Below are 26408 nucleotides of genomic sequence, written 5' to 3'. Positions count from 1 at the left end.
TTAAGGATTCTTTTCTTCCCTTGAAGAGGATGGCCTTACAATGCTGGGCACTGGTGCGCTAAGATTTCTGGAGCACTGACTCCTTTTCCAATCCGAGGCCTAAAACAGTGGTTTTCAAACTTGATGACGTACTTCTGATTCAGTAGTCTGGGGTGAGACCCAGGAATCTGAATTTTTAACAAGTACCCCAGTTCATTCTGATGCAGGCCACCTGCAGGCCACATCTTGATGTAATGATTTGTAACAGCTCAATTCCCACATTTCCCTGGAATCCCAACCCAAGCACCCTTGAGCTTTGGGGAATCTGGGACCAAATTAGCCACTCCCTTTTGCCAACTTCAATATTGAGTTTCCTGGAGGTCAGGGAGGGAAGCTGCAGCTGCCCAGGCAGTCAGCCCAGGGCTGAGTGAGGTTAGCTCTTGCTGATCTGGCAGGAAGAAAAGTGAAGGAAGCTAACATTTAGTGCACCAACTGTGGGCCAGATATTGTGCTGGGTGTTTTTCCAAATATAATCCTTTTTTAATACCTACAATAAACCGTGAATTTATTATTCACTCTTTTGTAGATGAGGAAATTGAGGTGCAGAGATGTTGAGTATCTTCATCAAGTTCACAGCTGGTAAGGGCTAGAATTTGAATCCAAGTTTGTCTAATTGAGTAATTCTCAACTGGGGGAGATTCTGGCTACCAGGGGACATCTGGTAATGTCCAGAGACACTTGTGGTTGTCCTAACTGCAGGGTAGGGGTGTTGCTAATTTCATCTAGTGGGCCAGGGATGCTGCTAAGTATGCTACAAACAACAGCCCCCCAACTAGGAATTATCTAGCCCAAAATGTCAATAGTGCTGAAGCTGAGAAACCCTGGACTCAAAGCCTGTGCTTTTGCCCCATGGGGTGGGAGGGTGAGGGGAGGGAGAGTTAGCAGAACAAAGTGGGGATGGGCCTACCCCAAAGGCCTTGAGTAGGAAGGGGATCGGACTTCCAAGATAATGATAATGGATAATGGGGGCAGCTGGTGAGGTTTCTCTTTCTTCCAAGCTTGGCCAAGGCCCTGCTCAGTTTCTCCCAACCTTGCCAAGTCAGTCCTGGGACTTCACACTAAGTTTGTCCTGGAATGACCCTGACTCCCCAGCTCAGGGCTGGGGTAAAATATTTACCTGGGTCTTCCTGCAGCACTTCCCAGTCAAAGCCCCTGGTTCCTGGGATCAGTGCCTTCCACCTGCAGTCCTTTGAAGATCCACATTAGAACCCTTGCTGTGGAGGGTGAGAATGTAAATAAAACAAGGGCCAGGTGGCATCTAGGTTAAAAGTGGAGTGAATTGGCAAAGCCAATAGCTGGTCCCAGTCTGGGAAGGAATAGGGCCACTTGAGTAGGGAGTAGGGGGCAAATCGCCTGGGGAGCAGGGTTCTGACCCCAGGAGGCTTGCTTTCCACAGCCATTCCTCTCCTCTAGGTTTGGTTTGCTGCTTCACTGGACCTTCCCCAGCACCCATTCCTGGAGCACCCACACACACAGCCAGCCACCATTCTGGGCTTCCCCAATACTGGCCTCCTTCTGGACCTGGGAAGGCAGATCTGAGCTGACTGTGCAGACAGGAAATACCTCTCGTTCCAAGCTCAGAACCTCTGAAGAACAAACCAGCAGATCTGGGGGGGGGGCGAGAGGGAGGAGGGAGACAATCGTGGAGTGAAAGAGGAACGAACATACGAGCAGGTACCCCCTATTTGGGGTTCCATCTCCTTTCTTCCCTCACGACCCAAGAGGGTTGGGGCGGAGGCGCCGGGTTGGGGGTGGGGGGATAAGGGGATGGAGGAGGGCAGACCTGGAGGAGGATGTGGTAACAGCTGATTCGTCCCCTGAGGTCACACTTTCCAACAATCAGCTGTTACTGGGGTGGAAGGCAGGAAGTTTCCTTAAAGGCACAATGTTCTGAACGCAGGCTCAAAATTCTGGAGCTCCTAGGAACCACAGCAATTACTTGGTGGAGCCCGTATTTAATACAGAGAAACTATCTCACACCCCAGACTCATCCTTCCGGCTCAGTTGCCCTCACTCTCAATTGGGAGCCTATGGAAAAGTCATGGACCCCCTGTCCACACGTTCGTCTTTGGGGAGCGGGGTGGGGGCGGGTGGGAGATAAATTGCCGCCGGTCCCAGACTTGCCCCTTTAAATAAGCGGTATAGCAGCTTTTGCCAAGTCATTGGGTTCCTCTCGGTTTTGCCCATTCCCCGCCCCCCCAGGCTCTGATTGGCCCCTGGAGAAGGGGCAGCCTCCTCATTGGTTTCTACCTTTGAAATCCCTTCTAAGTAGGCCTGAGTCAGTGAAAGGCTTCTGGAGGGCGGGACAGAATGGGGTATTAGGCAGAGGATGGGGTTGCTTACCAGTTGACATTTTGGCACGACCCATCCCCTAGTTTCCAACCACAAGTCTTGCTTCTACCCTCAGGTGAAGACTGTACTATGAATCTTTTGTTAGGAGTCTGCTGCTTGAGAGGCTCTGTCTACGACTGGGACAAGACATACTCTACAAGAAAAGTCTCCTGGTTAGTAAGAGCCTGCCAGGAGAGGAGGACTAGATCTCTCCAGTGAAAGGTAGCACCAGGCGAGGTGGGCAGTTTTCCCTTCCCCAAAAACCCTCAGGAGTCCTTATCCAATGGAAGAGCCTGCTGCCCTGAAGGCTGATTTCCACCTTCAGTTCTACCCACTCCTGCTGCTTCGCCTGCTCCATCTTTCCCTAGAGAGCTATTGCCTAATGCGCAGAAGTCAGCGAATCCGTTTTGGGGTAGTCTTAAAAGAAGCACTCACGGCTCCCAAAAGGAGGGGCTGTAGCCCTTTAAGGACTTCGCCGGGATGGATTCAGAAATGAGTTTAAAAATGCCAACTCACAGAGCGCGCTGGATTCTGGGAACGAGGTGTCAGACGGAGAACTACACTGACCAGTGTGCACTGCAAACACACACGCCTTTACTTCCTTCTGCTCTTTAGGACTCTGGTTTGACGTAGCGCTCCTCAAAGCAAGCGGCCTTAGGCGGAGGGCTCAGCCACACCCTTTCATCTATTGGCGAGCTCGTGAGTTGGTGGGCGTGGCCTAACGCAGCTCCTCCAGGCAAAGGGGTGGCCTCCTTGCCAATCAGAGCTAAGACGGCCGGAGAGGCGGGACCTGGGGGAAGTGCTGGCGCCCCCGAGTGGGTGTGGTCACGCTGCCCAGCAGTGGGCGGTGATTGGCCCTGGGCGGTGCAATCGCAGCTTGTGCGTCACGACGCCGCCAGCTGATCGGGGACTGGAGCCGGTGTGTGCTGGGCGCAGGGAAGACACAGCGCCGCCGGCCGTGGGGAACGGACGCACTGATTTGCTCCCTTACCCTCAGCAATCCCCCCACCCAGCACCAGGTGGGTGTGAGCTGGGGTCCCGGCCGCACTGGAGGGAATCATGCTAATGGGGTAATGGGGGAAAGTAGGGTCCTGGTGGCCACACCCTGCCCTTCCGGGGGAGGGGTAAGGGGGCGGCGGGGGCAGGGAAGCCTTTGGGGAGAGGGGGCCTGGACTGGCTGGAGTAGTGTGGCAGCAGGTTTAAAGAAAGAGTCCGGAACGACAGTCGTGGCGGAGGGTTTTGCAGAGTGGCTAGAAGGAAGACGAGGGGCTAGAGGGCTGGGGGCAGCTAACCTCGGCACCTCCTGGTCAGAGGATAGGAGAACTGGCCTCCCAGCTTGGGGAGGATTTGGACCGGGCGGGTAGCGGGGAGGTAGTTTTCCTCTACTGGCAGTCAGTTGGTCCGGGCCAACTGAGCGCCCTGGCAGGGAAGGGGTCTCTGGGCGGGTCGGCCCCTCCTCTCGTTCCCTCCAGGGGATGTTATGTAAGGGGGGAGGGGAGAGGAGTAGGGGGCGGCGGTGCGGGGGCCTTATGCAACCCAAAGGTTAGGGTTTCACCGCGGTTGGTGGGGGAAGCGGGCTGGAGGAGGACCTGGAAACTCTAACCCCCTCTCCCCAGCCTAACTGGCCGTCTTGGGCCCAGAGAAGGTCACCTCTGCACCTCCCCCCAGCATGTCCGGTTGTGGGGCCCCTAGCCCAGGCCTGGCCCTGACTGCCTGGGAAGCCGGCTGGCTGGGTGGGGCGCCTGGGTTAGTCATCACTGGGCTCCCTCTCTCCCCACCTCTCGGCCAACTCTTGGCCCCTCCCTATGGCCTCTCGCTAGGCTATCGCCCCCACCTCCCTCCGGCCCTAGTTCCAGCCTCCAAATCATTTGGCCTGTCATCCTGGCTGTCAGACTGGGCTAGGAATTGTCAGGGTGCCAAAGGGTTGATGGAGCAGCTGGTCAGAGGGTCAGTGCCCTGGGCCCACCCCGCCCTGCAGCCAAGGGCACCTGCCTGGCACAGACTCTGAGCAGCCGTTGAGTCCTATGGGCTGAACAGAGCTGGCTCAGGCAGAGGAGAGTGGGAAGGAGTTGGACTGGTCACCTGGGGAAAGGAAGATACCACAAAGTTCATGTCTCCCCAAGAGGGTTTTTGTAATTTGAAAACCTCCCACCCCCACCCTAATCTTTCTTACCCTCTGAGTATAGAAGTCTCAAGGCAAGACTGCCTTTGGCTCCTCACACTGGCATGGGCCATGCCCTTGGACTGAGTGTTAGCACAGACCCGCCCTCCCCAGCTCTCGGCCCTCAAGCCTGCCACGCCCCCAGCCCCCTCCCTGGGCCATGCTGCAGGGCCCGGCTTTTCCTGCTGATTCATGCGTTGGAACTGTGGGGGCGGGGCTTGGAACTTGGAACAAAGTTCAGACATGGAGGGGCCGGCAGACAGCCTGGAATTCATACCAGATGTACCCGGAATGCGCAAGCGGAATGCCTGGCATTTAAGAGTCTTGGGGAAGCTGCCCATCCACCCTGCCCATACCTCCCTCCCCTCCAGCCTTTGGTCCCCTGTCCTCTCCTCACAGTCTCTGGGGGCTCTGCTGACCTTCCAAACTCTAGACCTCCTCCCTGCCTCACTCCTCCCCAGATGTAGGCCCCCAAAACTCTTCCAGCTGAACTCTCTGATCACTGAACTCCCATTTCTGGACCTAAGGTGCAACTTCTCACCTAGTACCTGGGCTAGTGGAGTGTGTCCAGGGTTCTAAGTCCAGCCCTCTCTGAATGCTGAAGAGGCTGGGCCCTCCATCCATAGCTGGGGCAAGGAGGGGTGAGAGCAGACCTGGGTCCCTACAGCCTTCAGTTCTGGAAAGAGGCACAAGGAAGTATGTTTAGAGCTGCCTCCTGCTTCTTACTGAAGTTAACGGCTCCTGCAGGCCCAGGTCAGAGTGAAGAACGCTTTGTTACGAGGTTGAGCATCTGCTGGAGCTGGACTTTGATGGCCAGTGGGACAGTGTCCCTGTGATATGGCCCTGCTCAGATCCTTCCCATTTTTTCTTCCTTTTCCTTTTAGGAGCCTGTCCCTCCCACATCCTCACCTGGCTGAGCCGCAGTAGTTCTTCAGTGGCAAGCTTTATGTCCTGACCCAGCTAAAGCTGCCAGTTGAAGAACTGTTGCCCTCTGCCCCTGGCTTCAAGGAGGAGGAGGAAGAGGAGAAGGAGCTGCTTTCCCCTTCATCTGGAAGGTGACAGAACTGGGGCTGGGAAGGTCCAAACAGTGGGAGGGAAGGGGACCTTGTTCAGTTGGAGAGCCTTCGGCCAGATTGGCCCAGCAAAAAAAGAACAATTTTCGATTAGAGACGCTGGTTGGTTTGGGGAATAGATGGCTGTGACCAGCCAAGGATAGTTGGTCTACACTGGTGTGACAAGAGGAGGGTAACAGAAGCAAAGAAAACTGTCTACCCTTTTACCCAGATGTCTTTCTTGGCCCTCCTTCCTTGTCTCCCTTTCTTTTCCTACTGCCTTTCCAGGTGAGGTCCACAGTAAATTTCTTCTTCAGGAGAAAGGTCATACTGAAACTCCCATCTGAGTAGTCATCCCCATGCTCTTACCTCTTCCTCTATTTCCTTAGACTGGCCTAGACTCTAGATTGAGGGATAATCACCTATGTGTGGGACCCTTAGACCTCTTGTCTCAGCTTCTCCACCTGTGAGATGGGGAGTCACACGGTTGAGTATGCAGAAGGGAATCAGAAGCCTACTTCTACAGACTACTCAGAGCCTGGGCTGTCCTCTCCCTGTGGGTGGGAACAAAACAGCTTTTCACATAAGCTATTGTCCCTCCCCCCATCTGTGAACACCATAACCCAAGGAGGATGGGGGGCGGGTTAGAAGGGGGGGGCTAGGGTTAGACCAGTGCAAGGGGCCGGGAGGAGCACAGTCTCTCCATTGACATCCCACCATGCAAAGGTGGCCCTAGGCTTCCTCTGCCACCCGAAACAGGCCTGCAGCCCCTGATGGGGTTGCAACTGCTGTTCCTGTTTCTTCCCTCACTTTACCTTCCAGGATAACTTGTGAGACCCTGCTCCGGCTTGTGCAGGCGGACAGTTCTCTCCAGCAACGAGGAGAGGTGGGTTATGGGATGTGACCCCCTTTAGGGCATCAAGCAGTATAAACCTACCACCCCCCAGCTCCTGAGGCAGTCTAACTCTTGGGGCTCAGGCACTGGTGTGGTTCAACCATGGCCCAGTCTCCCTGCCTGAAGGTGGCCAAATTCAGGAGCTGTAGGAAGCTGTCCTGTTGTGGAGCAGGAGGTGTGGAGATGGCAGGGTCCTAGTCTCCATTTATGAGAAACAGAGATTTAGGGGAGAGTAGATCGTTGAACCCACCCTCCTGCAGCCTAAGCTGGATGTGTCTGGGACTGCAGTGGAGGGGGTGGGTAGACTGAGTCAACTCATAGTCTGCAACAAAGATTGCTCTGTCCCTGGACATTGCTTCCATCCTTTCTTCCCCTCCCCGCTTCACTGGCCACAGTGTCTCCCTCCAGCCCCGGGTATGTGGCTCTGCCATCCTCACCCATCATGAAGTAAAGATGAGGAAGAACAGCCTGGGAACACAGAGGCAGGCAGAAGACCAGTGAAGGACCAGGCCTGGAGAGCACAGGGCCCTGTCTGGGCACCCCGCAGAGGGGACCCATAAAGGGCAGGAGCACCCCAGGAGGAGGGAGGACAGCCAGCTCCCAGCCATCTGCCTCATTCACTGTTTCTCTCCAGTGTTACTTACTGCCTCCCTCAGAGATATGAGACTGTATTAAAATGTCCTGTGGCTTCATTCTCCCACCTCCCTACCCTGTAATTTTTATATAAAGCAGCCTCAAGGAGCAAGAACCAGCTGTGAAAGGACATACGCAGGAAATTCATAGAAGAAATTCAAATGGATAAAACCATGAAAAACAAAGTGTGTTTCATTAGTAATTAAAGACAAATATAGCTGAAAGCATTTTTCCCTTAGCAAACTATATTTAAAAAAAAAAAGAAAGACCCAGTATTGGCAAAGAAATACTAAAATAACACTCCCATACATTGCATATGGGGGTGCAAATTGGTACGGCCTTCCTGGATGTCAGTTTGGTAATGTGTCTCAAATACCCTAAAAGTTTCCATCGCCTTTGACCTAGTAATTCTACATTTGGGAATTTATCCTCAGAAAATAATTAAAGATTTAGTCACAAGATGCTCATCCCAGTATTGCAATAGAGAAAATGAGAAGCAACTGTCTGATTGGGAATTCATTTCTTTTCTGCTGTAATGAAAATTTGCAGTGGGGGATTGCTTAAGTAAATCACTGTATATCCATCCAGATGGTGGAGTACTGCACAGCCATTAAAAGTCATGTAGAAGAACATTTGACTGGAAAGAAAAATGCTCTTTGAATATTAAGAAGGTTATAAAAATAGTGTATTATGTGATCTCAATTTTTTTTAGAAAGATGGGTATATTCTTGTATACATAAAACAGATGAGAAAGACAAAATGTTAATAGTTATCTGTGGACAGTGGAACAAAGTCATTGTAATTTTCCTCTTTGGCTTTTCTGTAACTTTAAAATTTTCTATATTGTGTATGGTTTTCATGTAATAAAATGTAAAAGAATCAGTGTAATTTTTTTAAAAGCTTGGAGAGGTGGGTGTGGAGGAATCAAGGGGTGCCCCTAGCCCTTTGGACATAATGGGGTTTTGGTGAAGAAAAGGGGTTGTGAGAATGTGGACAACTTCATTCTCTGGGAGTAGCTGGAATCTCCCCTTTCCATGTACGGGAACGGCGGTCTGCCAGCTTTCAGCCCGCTAAAGAGGTGTGGAGTGGAGCAAGGAAAACAGTAAAAATCTGTCACTCTTCAGGAGTTGGAAGATGGGGGAGGGGGAGGGGCGCAGATTTTCCTCTCCAGGCTGAAGGGTCCTAGAATCCTATCAGTCTTTGTTATTCTCTGATTCTGCCCCAACCTTGAGGTGACCCTGTGTGACCTCTCCTTGCCGCCTCAGATTGGAAGAGAGAATTCTATTCACCTACCGTGTACCAAGCCCTGGGGGGAGGGGTGCTTTTCAAGACTTGTGTTGAGTGGTTTCCTTCTGCCTCCCCTTCCTAATAGCAAGGCTCTTCTGTAGGCCCCCAAAAGTGGTTGGGGGGAGGAGTCCCCAGTGGGTCGCCTCTCCAAAATGGGAGCTGTTGTTCTGTTTGAAGGTACAGCGTAAGGGAACAGGACTGTTGGAATCATAGGGTCGCTGTGATGTGCTAAAGGTCTGGAAACCTCGGGAGGTGGAAAGGGTGGCTCCAAAGAAGTGAGGTGCCCTCACAGCTGAGACGGGGGGTGGTGCGGGGCAGGGCGGTGGCGATGTTTAAGCTTGTGCGAGTGGGTGTGCGCTGGCCTCTACCTTCAGGTCGGTGAGGGTGCAGTGGGCAGAAGGACGACCAGCAGGTGAGAGGTTAGCGTGGCGAGAGGAGGTGAAAGACGATGGGGCGGGGCCTGTGGGAGTGTCAGGTGAGATTATCAACCTATTTCTGGAGCTCCGAGGGGTTTGGGACACATGGCGTTGGGGAAGACCCCTATCGACATGCTGGAAGTGCCTCTGAGCTCGGTCGCCAGGCTTGGCCCCCGGGAGCCCCCAACCCTCCATCCCCGGCTAGGGCCGGACGCGATCGGCTGCGGGGCTCCGGGGCGTGGCCCCACGGCTGCTCCAATCGCCACCTAGCCGAGTGATGGGGGCGTGGTCAAACCCTGGAAAAGTTAGAGCGGATGCCAGAGGCGCGGTGGGCCAGGGAGGCCGAGGACCGGTACTTGTCCGGAAGCCAACGTACAGTCCCCGCAGCTGGCATTGGATGAGTCCCGGCTGAGAGCGCAGGGGTCCAAGGGACTGAACCGGACCTAGCCCGCCCGCCAGGCCATGGCGTCCTGGGGCCTCCTTGTGACCGGCGCCTCCTTCGCCGCCTTCCGGGGGCTGCACTGGGCGCTGCAGCTGCTGCCCGCGCCGGGATCTGCTGCCCATGACCGTTGGAAGTGGCGGAACATCTGTGTCTCCCTGCTGCACAGCCTGCTCACAGGGGTTGGGGCGCTGCTCGGGTGCGGGGTATAGAGGTTCGGGAGGCACCGGGGTGAGGGTGAGGGGTGGAAAGCTGAGACTGAAAGACCCGGCGGGCACCTTCAAAATCGAAGCCGGACCTCGACAGTCTGACACCGGGTGGGGGTGTGAATGGGTGGGTGAATGTGCACAGCGGGAGAATGGGGTCTGAGTCTGCACGATGCTGACCGTGGTCCCCCCTCTCCTACAGGCTGTCGCTGTACCCTCAGATGGCTGCCGACCCGATTCACGGCCACCCGCCCTGGGCCCTGGTGCTGGTGGCTGTGTCCGTGGGTGAGTCTGCAGGGAAGGCCGGGCCATTTGGTCGGGGAGCAACCTAACAATGGTAACTTCCCACGTCCCCTTTGCCCTCTCCATAGGGGTCAAATGTTTCTGGCAGCTTTGCTGGAGGAAACTGAAGACCCAGAAAAAGGAGGGGATGAAGATTCCTCTCCAGGAGGTACAACTTAGGGGAGGCCTAATGCCCCTCCCCCTCGTGCCACGCCCATAGGTTATTTCTTGGCGGATGGAGTTGACATGCTGTGGAACCAGACCTTGCGCCAGGCCTGGGAACTTCTGTGTCATCATTTGGTGGTGAGACCTGGAGAAAGGAGACACAGGAAGGGTGGTATGCTCAGGCTGGGGTCCCCAGTTTCTCTACAGGTTTCTGTCCAATGACTTCCCAGAGCCTCTGACCCCTGTTGGTGCTTGATCTCCCCAACCTTGGGCTGGTTTGAGGGGGAGAGGATTGACTGCTAGCTGCAGCTGGAGTCTGAGCACTCCCTGAGTAGCTTGGATTCCCTCAGGTGTCCCATCTGATTGCAGGAATGTTACATATGGAGCTTTTCTGAGAAAGGGGAGGCCCAGTATAGGGAGTGGGCATGGGGCATGAAAGCCCAGGAATGGAAGTGTGCAGATGCTGCTGCTGCCCCAGAGGAGACAGCCTCTGGGCCAAGGCTGCTTCTATCCCGTGGAAGGGTTATTTTAAGGCCATTCAGGCCCCAACATAAGGGTAAGTATAAAGGGCAGGTTTTTGATAGGGTGCCACAAAATGCTTGGGAGCCCCTGTCTTAAGGCCTGGGATATTGGTACATGATGGGGGAGGAAGGTTATGGAGGGTCCTCTGACCTCTGACCCCGGTTCCCCAGGTAGTGAGCTGCTTCAGCGCTGCCATTCTGTCCAGCCACTGTGTGGGCTTCTCTATGGTGTCTCTGCTCCTGGAGCTGAACTCTGCCTGCCTGCATCTACGACAGTTGCTGCTGCTTTCTCACCAGGCCCCATCCCTGGCCTTCCGCATGGCCAGCTGGGCCACCCTGGCCACCCTGGCCCTCTTCCGCCTGGTGCCTCTGGGGTGGATGAGTCTGTGGCTGATCCGACAGCAACACCAGGTGCCTCCGCCTCTGGTCATCCTTGGTGCAACTGGGCTGGTCACTGTGGGTGCCCTAAGCATCACACTGGGTGTCCGTATTTTGGTCAGCGATGTCCTGCGGTCTCAGCCTCATCCACCCATCCCTGGGCATAAGGAAACCAGGGGCACAAGGAGATGTCGTAATGGTGAGTTTGTCACCAGGGATGATTCCACTCTCAGCCTGAAAGACTAGAGAGAGGCCTCAGGCTCCTTTTCTGCCAGTCCTGGGGGAGGTAGGGCCAGGACAAGGAGATGGTGGTCTACAGTGTACAGTCCTTCATTGGGGTAAGGACTGGACTGAATTTTCAGTATCTCAGTCCCTCTTCCAAGTCATTCACACCCCTCTCCCATTCCTAGGATCTTAGAAGAAATGCTGATGTTCATGGATGGGTGGGAAACTGGGCTATTGTTCAGTGAATTCCATCATCAGATGACTGCTTCTTTCAGCAAACTAACTCGAGGAACGGCCAGTGCTACCAGTAAGGTGTGGCAGGAGGCATGAAGCTAAGTGAAACTGCTAACGACATCCTCTACTTTTAACACAGGAACAGGTGAAGAAAGGTGAGGTCCTATTAGGACCAGAGAGATCTGATGTGAAGGGGGTGGGTTCAGAGGGAAGAGAGGCCTCACCTGCAACCAAATTCTAGCAGGGGGAGGGGGCCACAACAGGTGCTATCTGTAGCAGTGGCCAAGAAACAGAAGAACTGGACCACTACAGTTGCTGCTATTTCTGGTCCTCAAAGCCACACTACTGTGTTTGTACTTACAGCTAGTCCTACTGCCTTTTAAATTTTTAAAAAGCCCAGCATCTGCCTTTTAAATTGTCTTACTATCTCCTGACCTTTTCTAAGAAAATGCAGATTCTTTTTTTTAAATGATTTTGGTTTTTTATTATTTATTTGAGGGAGCGAGAGTGAGAGAGCATGAGAGGGGAGAGGGTCAGAGGGTGATGCAGACTCCCCGCTGAGCAGGGACCCCGATGTGGGGCTCGATCCCGGGATGCCAGGATCATGACCTGAGTGAGCCAAAGGCAGTCACTTAACGACTGAGCCACCCAGGCGTCCGAAAGTGCAGATTCTTAAAGAAATGAGCATGGGACTAGGTCTGTCTTCCTAGGACAGTACTGAAGTCCAGAGCCATAGCAGGGACTTTAACACCCATTCTGGGTGCCAAGTGTAACGTTTTCCAAGGTCCAGGCTTTCATGGAAGGATGAAGGTAGAAGTAGATGAGGGAAGGCTTTCACTTGCCTGCAGAGGGATTAAGGAATACCTGACCCTCTACTAGGATTCATTTGCAAGCTCGTCCTCTCCTTTCTCGCCTGCCACTTTTTTTTTTAGAGGTGGGGGCAATGGGGGAGAGAAAGAGAATCTTAAGCAGGCTCCATCTCACAAACCTGAGATCATGACCTGAGCTGAAACCAAGAGTCAGGTGCTTAACCGACTGAGCCACCCATTTGCCCCTAGGGTAATTTCTTAACCACCCAATTTTCATTCTCTCATCTCACTTAAGAGACAGAAAAATTCTTTTTTCTTTTTTAACTTTATATTTAAGTAAGCTCTACACCCAACGCCAGGCTCGATCTCACAACGCTGAGATCATGACCTGAGCTGAAATCAAGAGTTCAACGCTTAACTGACTGAGCCACCCAGGCGCCCCTCTCCCCTACCACTTCTGCTGCCTTCCCCCCCCCCACCATGGCACAAAATCTCTCCTTTCTTCAGGCAGAACAGCCAGGTTATGGGAAGTGTAAAGCAGATTAAGATTGCTATTCTACTAAACAATGGACAGAAAGAGATAACCCTTAATTATCCACAGAAAAGATACATGAGCAAAAGCAAGAGACAGGAAGATTAAAACAAAAAAATTCTGCCCAAAAGTTGAGCTAGAGAAAGACAAAAGGGATGATAGAAATAGACACACATAGATTGAGGGACAGAAAGAGAAGATCAATTGTATCGAAGAGACAGAGGTGAAGAGAGATGGAGGGCAAGACAGGGAATCCTTGGTGGAAATGTTAAGAAAGATTGTCATGGATGCTGACAGGAACCAAAGTCAGAGAACTGGTAAAATGGTCATAAACAAAGAGGACAAGAAAAATAGAAATAAAAGCTGACAGGAAGGGACCCCAAGGATGCAAGGCACAGATGGTCTAGACAGAGAAATAGAGTGAGTGACAAGGAGGAACCACCAGACTCAGGAGAGGTGGAGGGAAGAGAGGCATTTTGAGAGACTGGCAGAGCGAGAGAAGAGAGGGGGGGAAATCGAGAGGAGGGGAATCAGTCAGGGGAGCTGAGAAGCAGAAGAACAGAAGGTGGAGGACGCAACTCAATGGAAAGATTCAGTGGCAGAAAAAGAAAGTAGGAAATATGTGGAGTTGGAGACAGGCAGAAAGACAAAGGACAAACAGCTACAGTGCAAAACACAAAGAGCCTGACAGGAACTGATAGGCAGAGACTGGTAGGAAGATGAGAAGTCAGAATCAGGGAATGTAAACCGAGACGGGAGAACAGGCAAAGGGGCTGAGGAGAACCACAGAGAGGGAAAGAAGGGGGCGGGGGCGGGGGCGGACTGATTAAATAAACATCCAAAGGAAGGGAGCACCTGGCTGGCTCAGGTGATAGAGCATGTGTGGCCTCAGGGTTGTGAGTCTGAGCCCCAGTTGGGTGTAGGGATTACCTAAAATAAATAAATAAATAAATAAAATCTAAAAAAAAAAAAAACCCCAAACAAACAGACAAACAAAACAAACAAAAATATCCGAAGGAAGGAACGAGGAAAAAGAGGAAATAGATGAAGAGAGCAAGAAAGAAAGAATAGAGATAGGGAAAAAATAAGGGGGGATTGTGTGAGATGCCCATCATAGAGTCATTAAAGCACAAAGGGAAGAATAACAAATAGAGACTGAGGAGAAATTGCCACAGCTGGAAGCAAATACAGGCAGAAAATAAGAGCAGAGATATTTCATGTAATCAGACAAAAGCCAGAGAGGTAAAGGTATAAAAGTTGAGATAGAGAAATCGTAGAATTCTCTCAGAGTGTGTGTCCTTAATAGAAGTAGCATCTTCAAAACTCAGTCTGCCATCTTCACTGAATGTCCTGATTAAGAAAAACATTGTCTTGAGTTTTCAAAGAAAAAGAAATGTGGCGGGGCACCTGGGTGGCTCAGTCGTTAAGCGTCTGCCTTCGGCTCAGGACGTGATCCCAGGGTCCTGGGATCGAGCCCCACATCGGGCTCCCTGCTCGGTGGGGAGTCTGCTTCTCCCTCTCCCACTCCCCCTGCTTGTGTTCCCCTCTCTCACTGTCTCTCTGTCAAATAAATAAAATAATAATTTTTAAAAAAAGGAAAGAAATGTGGCAAACCCATGGCAGGAATCTGTTCCCTAAGTATGTGTGGAGGTCAATATTGATTCATTGCAAGCCCTACACGTTTTCTTTTGCCGCTGTCATAAATTCATGGTTCCAGTGAGTACCCCTCCAGGTAATAGTTGATAGTATCTGTGAGAGACCTCAAGACCTTGACCATTATGGACATATGACTGTTTCTGTGGGTTAACTAGTAAAATTTGCACAGAAAGGGTGAGATTAGCTACTGGTGGGGGTAGGACAAAAGAGAACACCTGAAGAATTTGGAATCACACAGATTTTCGTCATGGTGACCCAGTGAAACTTCAGGAAGGCAGGACTGCATTATAATTATAATTGATTGAGTAGATATCAAGTAGACCAGTTATAGATGGTGTGGACAAGTTATAGATGATGGGTCCTAGAGAGGCACAGTCAATTGGGTCCCTAGAAAAGAGAAGCTCAAAAATGTAGAGGTTGGCAAATGCTACATTTGGTACCATGAGTTGGGTCACTGTAGCAGTGATCTGTCAGACCTCATCATGGCCTAGTGAAGTGGTGGTCCTCAAGACTGATTCCATGCCACCAAGCTACTGGCTGATGAATTATTTGTCTTCTGGCACAGGGGAGTGGCTTTCTTGGATGGGGACATTGGTATTTTATGGTCTCAAAACACTATCCTGATCATAAGTTAATAAATTGCTATGCAAATAATTGCATCAGTCTTTTGTGAATGCGGTCTCTTTGAGTCACTTCTTCTTGGCTCTAGTGGTCTGATTTATAATGAAATACTGGATTGTGGAAGCTTTGCTTTGGGAAGGTCTCCTCTTGGCACCAACTTTTTGATCTACAAAGCCCTCAAGTGTTCGAAGATCCTCCACTATCAAAAAGCAAACCCAATTTATTCAGTAGAATGGGCTTAGAGCAAGCGAATGGATTCAGACAATTTAGACTGATTTTCAATGCCAAGGTTTGAAACCCAAAGAATCTTTTAGCCAAATTAATCTTGAGTTAACAAGAAAATTAATTAAACAGAAATCTCCATAACTGAGTTGTCAAGGCTTTATCTTATATAAAATCTGGATGTGTCAGGCTGAAAATTAGGAGCCCTCACTTAGCAGGAAAGTACATAAGGGAAGCTATTCTTTAAAGAACTGCTCTTGTGTTGAAATGAAATGTTTCCTTGGAATCACTAACCTAAAGTCACAGCATCCCAAGCTGAATATTTCTTGTGCTTCTCCCACATGTCACTCACCTTTTATGCTTTATCCTATTTAACCCCACTCGATAGATAGAGACTAATCCCATTATTTAGATGAGAAAACTGAGGCTCAGAGAGGTTAGATAATTTGCTCAGTTTTACCCAGCTAGTTAGTGACAGGGTCTGGACTCAAACCCATTTTTCCCCATTACATCACCTGTGGCCAACGTCTGCTATCTTTGCCTGCCTAGCACTGTAGAGATTTTCCTTTAAAAACCACCCCTCAGGGCGCCTGGGTGGCTCAGTTGGTTAAGCGACTGCCTTCAGCTCAGGTCATGATCCTGAAGTCCCGGAATCGAGTCCCACACCGGGCTCCCTGCTCGGCCAGGAGTCTGCTTCTCCCTCTGACCCTCTTCCCTCATGCTCTCTATCTCTCATTCTCTCTCTCTCGAATAAATAAATAAAATCTTTAAAAAAAATAAAAAATGAATAAATAAAAACCACCCCTCTTTCATGCCCTTGTCCATGGGCATGTGACCTAGGCCTAGCCAATCAAAACACCACATCCTCTTTCCCTGAAATGAGTTCATGACACATAAGCAGAGCTTCTGAGCCTCAGCACCTTGAGTTCTGCTAGAACTTTTGGCTAAGATACACCATGTGTGCTAACATTGCTAAGCCAGTAGGATGCAGGAGAGCTTCCCTGAGCATGAAGCAACCACAGAAAGAGGGGGCACAGATGGAGATTTCTATCATCATTTGAGTATCTAGATCAAACTCTGCCTGACCAGACCTTCCCTGGAATTTCAATTACACAAGCCAAAAAACTTTTGATTTGCTTACATGAGCATGGGTTCAGTTTGTTTCCCCTTGTAACTGAGTTTTTTTTTAATACATCACCTTCAAGACCATCCAGTTTTAACTATTTTATTTTGCAGAAAATTGAAACATAGAAAAGTTAAGTGACTTATCCAAGCACACCCAGCTAGTCTGTGGCATGGCCAGAATTAGAATCCAGGTCTTTGCTTTGGTTCAGGGCTCCTTCTTCTACACTATATTGCTCTTTCTTTATAGAAAGGCTGAGGAGTGGAGAAACTTCAAGGTAGAAAGATAGGAGCCACCTGACAACTGAAGATCAATTAAGTCGGATAAATTGCCTCTGAAGTCGTATTTCTAAGTCAGGGTGCTTCAGTCTGAAAGCCAGACTTATATTCACCAAGTATTGATTTCGTCGCTTTTCAGGAATGTAGTAACTGCAGGGCAGAGGTCCATTGCAGCTTTCCCCTGCAAACAAGAATACCACTTAACTCCATGTTGTGTGTATTCTTTCCCAACCTCTCACCTGGTGGGAAACAAACCTTCACTTGACACATCTTCTGCAGGAACCCGACACAGTAGCGATTCTCAGACCTAGCGAGCTCTTTCAACTGAAGTAAGGATGTAAACCCAGGAGTAGGAGTAGAAGAATGGGAGTTCCTTTGTGTCGTGCAACGTGAGGGTCCCTGCAAAGGGCTCCCTGCCTACCACCACCCAACCCCAAAACCACTCTGGGGTAGTGACTGACATTCCAGGGATAAGAAATGATTTCTTGGGCTTAAGTTTTGTCCCCCTCACTCTGGCCTACCTGCCTATGCCCTTGAAAGACTCCTTTGCCTCCTCGAATTTCACTGGTTGGCAATGCTAATCCTGGGGGCTGAGAGACTGGCACAGTTTTCCCCTGATGCCACGTCAGGGCATGGCTAGAGGAGGACTGAGAAGCCTGAAGAACTGGAATACCACAAAGTCCTGCTGCCACACTGGCCTAGAACAGCTCTGCTAGGGGCGCCTTGTGGCTCAGTCGGTTGGGCATCTGCCTTCGACTCAGGTCCTGATCCTGGGGTCCTGGGATCAAGCCCTGCATCGGGCTCCTTGCTCAGTGAGGAGCCTGCTTCTCCCTCTCCCCCTGCTGCTCCCCCTGCTTGTGCTCTCTCTCTGTCTCTCTGTCAAATAAATAAAATAAAATATTTTGAAAAAAGAACAGCACTGCTACTCTGCTGGTTACTTGCTCCCCTCAGCAGGTGTCTAAACACCGTTTGCTTCAAGCTCCCACCCTTCTTTCCATAACCCCAGCTCTTCCCCAAATCCAAAGGTTTCTACCCTGACAGCAAGCAGGGGTGTGGAGCTGGGGAGGTCGAGGGGATGTGGGCACTGCCCAGGTAGGGCGGCTACAACAGCCCTTCCTTGACATATACTGAATTTTAGAAATTCATATGAACTTTGTATTCTGCTTCAAAGTCTCTTGCTGTGTTTTCATATAAAATACCATTTGAAATTACTTAGAAGTTATATATATATATTTTAAATGATTTTATTTATTTATTTGACAGAGAGAGACACAGCAAGAGAGAGAACACAAGCAGGGGGAGTGGGAGAGGGAGAAGCAGGCTTCCCGCGGAGCAGGGAGCCCGATGCGGGGCTCGATCCCAGGACCCTGGGATCATGACCTGAGCTGAAGGCAGGTGCTTAACGACTGAGCCACCCAGGTGCCCCTAGAAGTTATATATATATTTTAAAAGATTTTATTTATTCATTTGACAGAGAGAGAGAGCACACAAGCAGGGGGAGTGGCAGAGGGAGAGGGAGAAGCAGACTCCCCACCAATCAGGACCCTGGGATCACGACCTGAGCCGAGGCAGACCCTTAACCGACTGAGCCACCCAGGCGCCCCCAGAAGTTATAATACTTGATTTAAAATTTTTTTACAGGGGCGACTGGGTGGCTCAGTCGGTTAAGTGTCGGACACTTGATTTCAGCTCAGATCATGATGTCAGGCTCCGTGCTGGGCATGGAGCCTCTTTGAGATTCTCTCTCTTCCTTGCCCTCTGCTCCTCCCCCCCTTCTCTCTCTCTCTCTCAAAATAAATAAATAAATCTTTAAAAAAAATAAATAAAGGGACTCCTAGGTGGCTCAGTTGGTTAAGCATATGCCTTCATGCCTTCGGCTCAGGTCATGATCCTGGGGTCCTGGGATCCAGCCCCGAGTCAAGCTTCCTGCTCAGCAGAGAGTCTGCCCGCTCCCTCTGCCCCCACCCCCCACTTGTGCTGTCTCTCTCTGTCAAATAAATAAATAAAATCTTTAAAAAATAAATAAATAAGGGTGCCTGGGTGGCTCAGTCAGTTGAGCATCTGTCTTCAGCTCGGGTCGTGGTCCCGGGGTCCTGGGATCCAGCCCTCTCTGCTCAGTGGGGAGTCTGCTTCTCCCTCTGACCCTCCCCCTGCTCATGCGCTGGTGCTCTTTCCCTCTCTCTTAAATAAATGAATAAAATCTTAAAAGTAAATAAATATATATACATATATATTTTTTTAACAAAATATCAAGTGAAATTATCACTTTTATGATCCAGGAAGATGTGCCATTTTATTCTGTGTCTCCAACTATTACTGGCACACCACCACTTTTCTTCATTTCTCCTTTCTTTTTTTTTAAGAGTTTATTTATTTATTGGTCAGAGAGAGAGAGAGGGTGCACAAGCCGGGGGAGTGGCAGGCAGAGGGAGAAGCAGTTTCCCCGCTGAGCAAGGAGCCCGATGCGGAACTTGATCCCAAGACCCTGGGGTTGTGACCTGAGCCGAAGGCAGACGCTTAACCCACTGAGCCACCCAGGCATCCCTATTTCTCCTTTCGACAAGTAATGATAAAGTATTTCTACTATTGAGTAAACACGCCAGATCCCTGGCTACGGGAAATCCGGAATCAGAATTTTTTTAAGTGTGAAATTGGAAAAGGAAGAGTCATCCAGAGGAGGGAAACCAGAGGTAAGAAATGTAAAAACGGGTCATCGACAGACTGAGAATGAACCAGAATGAACATCTAGAGGGTGGGATTGTTGCATTCTGACATCCAAGGTCTTGTCCAGAAGCTAACTCAGGTACTTTCTTCCCAGACCTGCAGCCCTTCCAGGATTCTCCAGGTCTGTGCATAGCACTGCCAATAGCTCACTGCATAAGTCAGGAACTGAAGAATCATCCTCAAGCATGTCACCCCACTTCCTACCCCATACTCACATATCTGATTAATCACCCAGTGTGGAATGGATTCCACATCCATTAATTCCTTTCTATCTCCGTTTTCCCACACTGGTCAAAGTCACTGCCATCTTTAGCCCTGGTAACATGAAGATGACTCTATAACTATTCTCCATGTAGCAGCCAGTCTGTGATTGTTAAAATGCAAATCTGATCATGTCATTCCCCTGCTTGATGCCATCCAGATGCTCCTCTTTCTTTTTAAGATAAAGGCATGACTCATGATGTGGACTATAGTGTTCTGCATGATCTCCCCTTGCCTACTCTCCAGACTCATGGAACTTTGTGTTTCACTATTTCACTCTTTCTTTCTCAAGACCTTGCACAGGCAATGGCCAATGCCTGGTAGGCTTCCCATTATCCCCTGCTCCCATCTTTCTGGCTCCCCTCCTCCTACCCCACAACCCTGCATCTTATATACTCTCACTTTTCTTTTTCTTTTTTCTTTTTTTTTCTTTTTTACATTCTCATTTTTCAGTGCTCATTTCTTTTTTTTTTAAGATTTTATTTATTTATTTATTTATTTATTGGGGCACTTGGGTGGCTCAGTCAGTTAAGCGTCTGCCTTCAAGGGCTCAGGTCATGATCTCAGGGTCCTGGGATCGAGTCCCACATCAGGCTCCCTGCTCAGTGGGGAGCCTGCTTCTCCTTCTCCCTCTGCCTACCGCTCCCCCTGCTTATGCTCTCTCTCAAATAAACAAAATCTTTTAAAAAAAAGATTTATTTATTTATTTGAGAGAGCAAGAGCGGGGTTGGGGGGAGGGAGGAGCAGAGGGAGAGGGATAAGCACACTGAGCGCCAAGCCCAACATGGGGCTCTATCTCACCACTCTGAGGTCATGACCTGAGCCAAAACCAAGAGTCGGATGCTTAACCAACCGAGCCACCCAGGCGCCCCTCAGTGCTCATTTCCAACATGTCTTTTTCCAAAGAAATGCCCATGACCCTCCCCCTGTAATTAGGTCAAATCTCTGTACTTTTCATTGGAAGTACTTATTGCAAGTTTAATTAAAGAACCAATTATGCACATTTGAGGAAAGCCTCTAACATGGTATATATAATAAAAGAAAAATGGGGGAAAACACACAGATAGCAGAGACTATGCATGGAGAATAAAATTTCAGAAAAGCTCTTATTGTTTTCCTCAGAGAGACCAGGGAATATATTGTAACCATGAAATAAGAACTAGCAAAAAAAAAAAAAAAAAAGACATTCAGAGAAAACCAAAAAGAGTACTTTTAAATTAAATGTAATACTGGAAATGAAAATTTCATGGAAGAGTTGGAAGAGAAAATTGAGCAAATCTTCCAGAATTAGGAGAGAAAAGATGAGACAATCATGGGACCAGTGCAGGAGACCCCCACATCAAAATAATGGGAAGAGGGGGCGCCTGGGTGGCTCAGTTGGTTAAGCAACTGACTTCAGCTCGGGTCATGATCCTGGAGTCCCGGGATCAAGTCCTGCATCAGGCTCCCTGCTTGGCAAGGAGCCTGATTCTCCCTCTGACCCTCTCCCCTCTCATGTACTCTCTCTCATTCTCGCTCTCTCAAATAAATAAATCTTTAAAAAAAAAAAAATGGGAAGAGGTCCCTGGCTGGCTCAGTCGGTAGAACATGTTACTTTTGATCTCAGGGTTGTGAGTTCAAGCCCCATGTTGGGCACAGAGTTTACTTTAAAAAATAATAATGGGAGGGGCACCTTGGTGGTTCTGTTGGTTAAGCATTTGCCTTGGCTCAGGTCATGATCCCAGGGTCCTGGGATCAAGCCCCACATGGGGCTCCCTGCTGAGCAGGGAGTGTGCTTCTCCCTCTCCCTCGGCCCCTCCCCCTTCTTGTGCTCTGTGTCTCTTTCTCAAATAAATAAATAAAATCTTTAAAAATAATAATAATAATCGGAGTCCCAGAAAGAGACAACTGAGAAAAAAAGAGAAAGAAAATCGTTAGTGAAGTAATGAAAGACAACTCCTCAAAACCAAAGAACATGAGTTGCGGTTATTATATGTTGAGGGGTCCGTGGAATGCCCAGACCAGTGAAAGAAGATAGATTTACATCAAACAACATTATAGGTGAATTTCAAGACATAGAGATTAATGTTCTAGAGGGGAGGGAGAGTTACATACAAACACTGGGATTAAAAATGACTTTGGAATTCTATTTTTTTTAAGATTTTATTTATTTGTCAGAGTGAAAGAGACAGAGAGTACAAGCAGGGAGAGTGACAGAGGCAGAGGGAGAAGCAGGCATCCCCCTGAGCAGGGAGCCCGATGCGGGACTCGATCCCAGGACCCTGGGATCATGACCTGAGCCGAAGGCAGACGCTTAACTGACTGAGCCACCCAGGCGTCCCCGACTTTGGAATTCTAAACAGCACACTGGAAGCTAAAAGGTAACAGAGAGATGTCACCAAAAATTTGAAGGAAAATTATTTCAAACTAGAATTTGATACCCAGCCAAACTACCAATCAAGTGTGAGGGTTGTCCCCGCAAATTTATTTTCCATGCACCCTTTTCAGGTAACTACTAGAAGATACACTTCACCAAAAAAAAGGGGGAGGAGTTAAACAAGAAAGAGGAGCACACAGATGAAGAAAACAGGAGAATCAAGATAAAAGAGAAGAAAGGACTTTCCAGGATGCTATTGAATGGGGATCCTAGGAAGAAAGCTGTACAATAAGCAAGCAGAGAGGGAAGCTGGCATACTACAGTGGGTCATAAAGCTCTGGAAGGTACCTTTTGGGAAAGGTGAAACTGATAGGCTGCCTTATATGTCTGCATATTTGAGAAGAGATTTAAAACTAATGAGGAGCCAGGGGAGTAATTGCCAAGGCGTCTATAGGAAACTGAGCAGATGCATCTGTTCACTATAGACAAAATGAACAGTTGCTTAGGAAAGGAAATGCAATCATAGCTGACAACATGAATGAGCTGCAAATCTGTGCATACCATTTGTATAGACAGGCATAATAAAGTTTTTGTTTGTTTGTTTGTATGGTTTTGTTTTGTTTTTTACATTAAAACCTCATGTGAATTACTGATGATAGACATACAAATAGCAGGTGGAGGTGAGTGCACTAAACAGGGGGACAGGAGAGGTAATACCTTAGGGGGAAGTTTCAGGAGAGGTGTAGATTCTCCCCTATAGCCTGGATCCTTAGCAAGAGGGAAATGTCTGCCCAGGAGGTGGGGTTTGGCACAGCCCTCTGTACCTGAGGAGTGAGGAAATAAATGAGCGTCTCAGAGGCTGGGCACTCACCCAACACTGCTATGTCCTCCTACAGGAAGTGGGGAGGGAACCTGAGGTTGTGGCTTCTAGAGCCAGACTGCTTGGATTACAATCCCAAACCTGCCACTTATTAGCTATGTGGACTTGGGCAAGTTACTTGATTTTTCTGTGCCCCAGTATCCTCATCTGTGCAATGGAATGACAGTAATAGGATTATCATGAGAATTAAATTAATTAACATGTGCAATGTGCTTAGAAAAGTGCCTAACACAGAGTGTAAGGGCTAGCTATTGTTATTACGTGCACAATTACATAAGCACTGCTTATAAACCCAAAATTATTCAATAACCAGATTGGGAGAATGGTAGTGGGAAGAATATACATATATTTGGGAAGCTAGGGGGGAGAGTTGGATCTCCATCTTCTGTAGTGGGAAGTAAGTAAATCTCTGAAAGCAAAAGATCAACAATAGCAATACAGGGGCACCTGGCTGGCTCAGCTGGCACAGCATGTGACTCTTAATCTCAGGATTCTGAGTTCAAGCCCCATGTTGGGCGTTGAGCCTACTTAAAAAAGGTAGCATTACACATTTATTTGGAGATATGAAAATAAACGCCAAAATGATCGGCTAAAATTGGTGAAAGTGGTTTTCTTTGGAGAGGGAGAAATGGGCAGAGGGAACATTAGGCAGCTGTTCTTTGTAACAAATTCTATGAGACTGTATAACTTTGTAAAAACTGAAACCAAAAACATTAACTGTATAAGTAACTATTTAATATCCCCATCTAGAATGCAAGCTCCCAGCAGGGATAGCCTCCGTCTGGTTGGCTGTCTTCTGTATCCTGGCACCCTGGCAAGGCCAGCACCTGGAGGTGTGTGTTAAACTTTTGTAGAAATAAATCTTTAAGTGTATGTATGCTTTGAAAAGACTTACTGCATTGTATAGGACTTTGGACAAGATAATCTTTGATGTCTTTGCCCGTTCTATGATTTTTTTTTTAAAGATTTTATTTATTTATTTGAGAGAGAGAAGGAGAGTGAGAAAGCATGAGGGAGGGGGGAGGGTCAGAGGGAGAAGTAGGCTCCCCACTGAACAGGGAGCCCTATGCGGGACTTGATCCCGGGACTCCGGGATCATGACCCGAGCTGAAGTCAGTTGCTTAACCAACTGAGCCACCCAGGCACCCCTATGATTTTTTTTTAAGATTTTTTTTTTAAAGATTTTATTTATTTGACAGAGATAGAGAGAGAGCACAAGTAGGCAGAGAGGCAGGCAGAGGGAGAGGGAGAAGCAGGCTCTCCGCTGAGCAGGGAGCCCGATGCGGGACTCGATCCCAGCAGCCGCTTAACCAACTGAGCCACCCAGGCGCTCAAGATTTTTTTTTTAAAGATTTTATCCATTTTTAACAGAGAGAGAGACAGACAGTGAGAGACGGAACACAAGCAGGGAGAGCGGGAGAGGGAGAAGCAGGCCTCCCGCCGAGCAGGGAGCCGGATGCGGGACTCGATCCCCCCAGGACCCTGGGATTATGACCTGAGCTGAAGGCAGACGCTTAACGACTGAGCCACCCAGGCACCCTTTTTAAAAGATTTTTTTTTGTAAACTTTTTATATTGAAATCATTATAAATTCATAAAAGCTGTAAGGGTCATACAGGAAGGTCCCACATACCTTCACCCAGTTTATACCGAGATTACATCTTACATAATTATAATACTGAACCTGGGAAATTGCCATTAATAGAATGTGTATGCTCTATGCTATCTTATCCCATATGTACACATAAACGATTTTTTTAAAAGATTTATTTATTTATTTTGAGAGAGAAAGAAATGTGTGTGCAAGCAGGGGCAGAGGGAGAAGGAAAGAGAGAGAATCTCCAGCAGACTCCCTGCTGAGCTTGGAGCCTGCCACTCCTTGATCTTGCGACCCTGAGATCAGGACCTGAGCCGAAACCAAGAGTTGGACGCTCAACTGACTGAGCCAACCAGGCACCCCTCTGCCACTTCTATGACTCTAATCTACCGTCCTCCTTATCTCAATTTCTCTTAACCCTCTTGCTACAGTCCAAATTCTTGTTTTTCTTTTACACCTAAATTTTCAAATGAATGGTTGATTCCCATTGTCTTCATTGTTTTATGAACCTCCTTGGCAACCAGGAACCTTACTGTCCCATTATTCTTCTGAAACTGCTCTCCTCGCTCAGAGAATTCTTTCTTGCCAAGATCACGTCCTTTCTCTGTCCTCCTCTACTTCTTGCATCATCTAACACGGTAGAGGGCTTCCTTTTCTTGAAGCTCTTCCTTCCTGTGGGCCTCTCCCAACCTTTCCAGCTATTACTTCCCTGGCTTTTTCCGGCATCCTCCTGTTCTAGACTGTGTCTCTGGGCTTCCTCCTCTGACTTTCGGTCATTCTTTTTATGGCTTTAGTATCAGCTTTGGTCTGTTGATTGAATATCTAACCTTAGCTTCCAGACTCAACACTTGTGTATTTCTAGCCAGAGGACTCCTTCATTTATATAAGCCACAGTCACCTTCAAGTCCAGTTTTTTTTTAAGATTTTATTTGTATATTTGTGAGAGAGAGAGCACGAGAGAGAAGATGAGTGGGGGGGGAGGGTCAGAGGGAGAGGGAGAAGCAGGAGTCCTAAGCATGGCTCAATCCCAGGACCCTGAGATTACGACCTGAGCCAAAGGCAGATGCCCAACTGACTGAGCCGCCCAGGCACCCCTCCAAGTCCAGTTTTAAACTCCATAAACAATGAGGAGACTGGTTTGGATGTAATGAATGGTCCATAATAATGACAGGTAATATTTTCTGTCCAGATCTGTTCTCAGCTTTGTCACTTTGCTACTCAACTGAGCTTCATCAGACTAACTCAGACTATGTTTGACCAGTTAAGAGACCTTAAGAGAAGTTCTTAACTCTTTAAGTCTTAAAGTTTCTTCATTTGTAAGTTATTCCATTTACAAAAATGTTTTCCAGCTTTAAGAGAAAAAGCTTGGAAAACATTGGCAAATAGATCAAATTACTGGCAGAGTCAAAATGCTGCCAAAGCTCTGGAATTCAAGACCAACTACAGCTTAGACCAGATTTTCCCATCCAAAATTATGCTTCTTAGAGATGATATAGCAGTATGCTTAAGAACATAAGCTCCAGGGGCAGCTGGCTGGCTCAGTTGCTGGAGCATGCGACACTTAATCTCAGGGTCATGAGTTCAAGCCCCATGTTGGGGGCAGAATTTACTAAACAAACAAACAAAAAAACCCCATATGTTCTGGATACAGTTGCTTATGGTGAGATGATATCTTTTTTTTTTCCTAGATTTTATTTTGACAGAGAGAGAGAGCACAAGAAGGGAGATCAGCAGGCAGAGGGAGAGGGAGAAGCAGGCTCCCCGTGGAGCAGGGAGCCCGAGGCGGGGCTCGATCCCAGGACCCTGGAATCGTGACCTGAGCCAAAGGCAGACGCTTAACCGACTGAGCCACCCAGACATCCCTAAATAAGTAAAATCTTAAAAAAAAGGGAGCAGCTACCTTGTTGGATTATTGTGACAATTAAATGAACTAACGCATATAATGTTGTTAGACAAAACCTGACACATGCTTTGTGTAATTAGCCATGTGATCCGAGGCAGATTACTCAATCATTCTGAGCTTGGGTCTCTCATCAGTAAAATGGGTATAATAATGTTGTTTCGAGGATTAAATTAGTTTATTTAT

General features: G+C 48.6%; 1 protein-coding gene and 1 long non-coding RNA gene across 3 annotated transcripts; both read left to right on the top strand.

The window, feature by feature from the left end:
- The first annotated feature begins 3294 nt into the window (after positions 1 to 3294).
- LOC148163489 (uncharacterized) lies at positions 3295 to 7930 on the top strand. 2 transcript variants are annotated; one of them, XR_003610301.1, is made up of 4 exons: positions 3295 to 3389; positions 5416 to 5586; positions 6406 to 6469; positions 6874 to 7930. It is a non-coding gene; the product is annotated as an uncharacterized LOC148163489 (long non-coding RNA). The 2 variants fall into 2 exon arrangements; XR_015769111.1 differs by having other exon boundaries at positions 6406 to 7930.
- A 1217-nt stretch (positions 7931 to 9147) lies between these two features.
- TLCD2 (TLC domain containing 2) lies at positions 9148 to 13394 on the top strand. The gene is given in 5 exon segments (XM_028109449.2): positions 9148 to 9452; positions 9662 to 9744; positions 9962 to 10044; positions 10599 to 11138; positions 11141 to 13394. Coding segments are annotated over 5 exon segments (957 nt in total). The 5' UTR covers positions 9148 to 9276; the 3' UTR covers positions 11216 to 13394.
- The last annotated feature ends 13014 nt before the right edge of the window (positions 13395 to 26408 follow it).

Source organism: Eumetopias jubatus, unplaced genomic scaffold (genome assembly GCF_037043125.1).
Source record: "Eumetopias jubatus isolate StellerSeaLion01/CBP00866 unplaced genomic scaffold, mEumJub1_p1.0 scaffold_10, whole genome shotgun sequence".
Taxonomy (NCBI): domain Eukaryota; kingdom Metazoa; phylum Chordata; class Mammalia; order Carnivora; family Otariidae; genus Eumetopias; species Eumetopias jubatus.
Note: the sequence above shows the minus strand (reverse complement) of the source record. Positions and strands in the feature narration are given on the sequence as shown.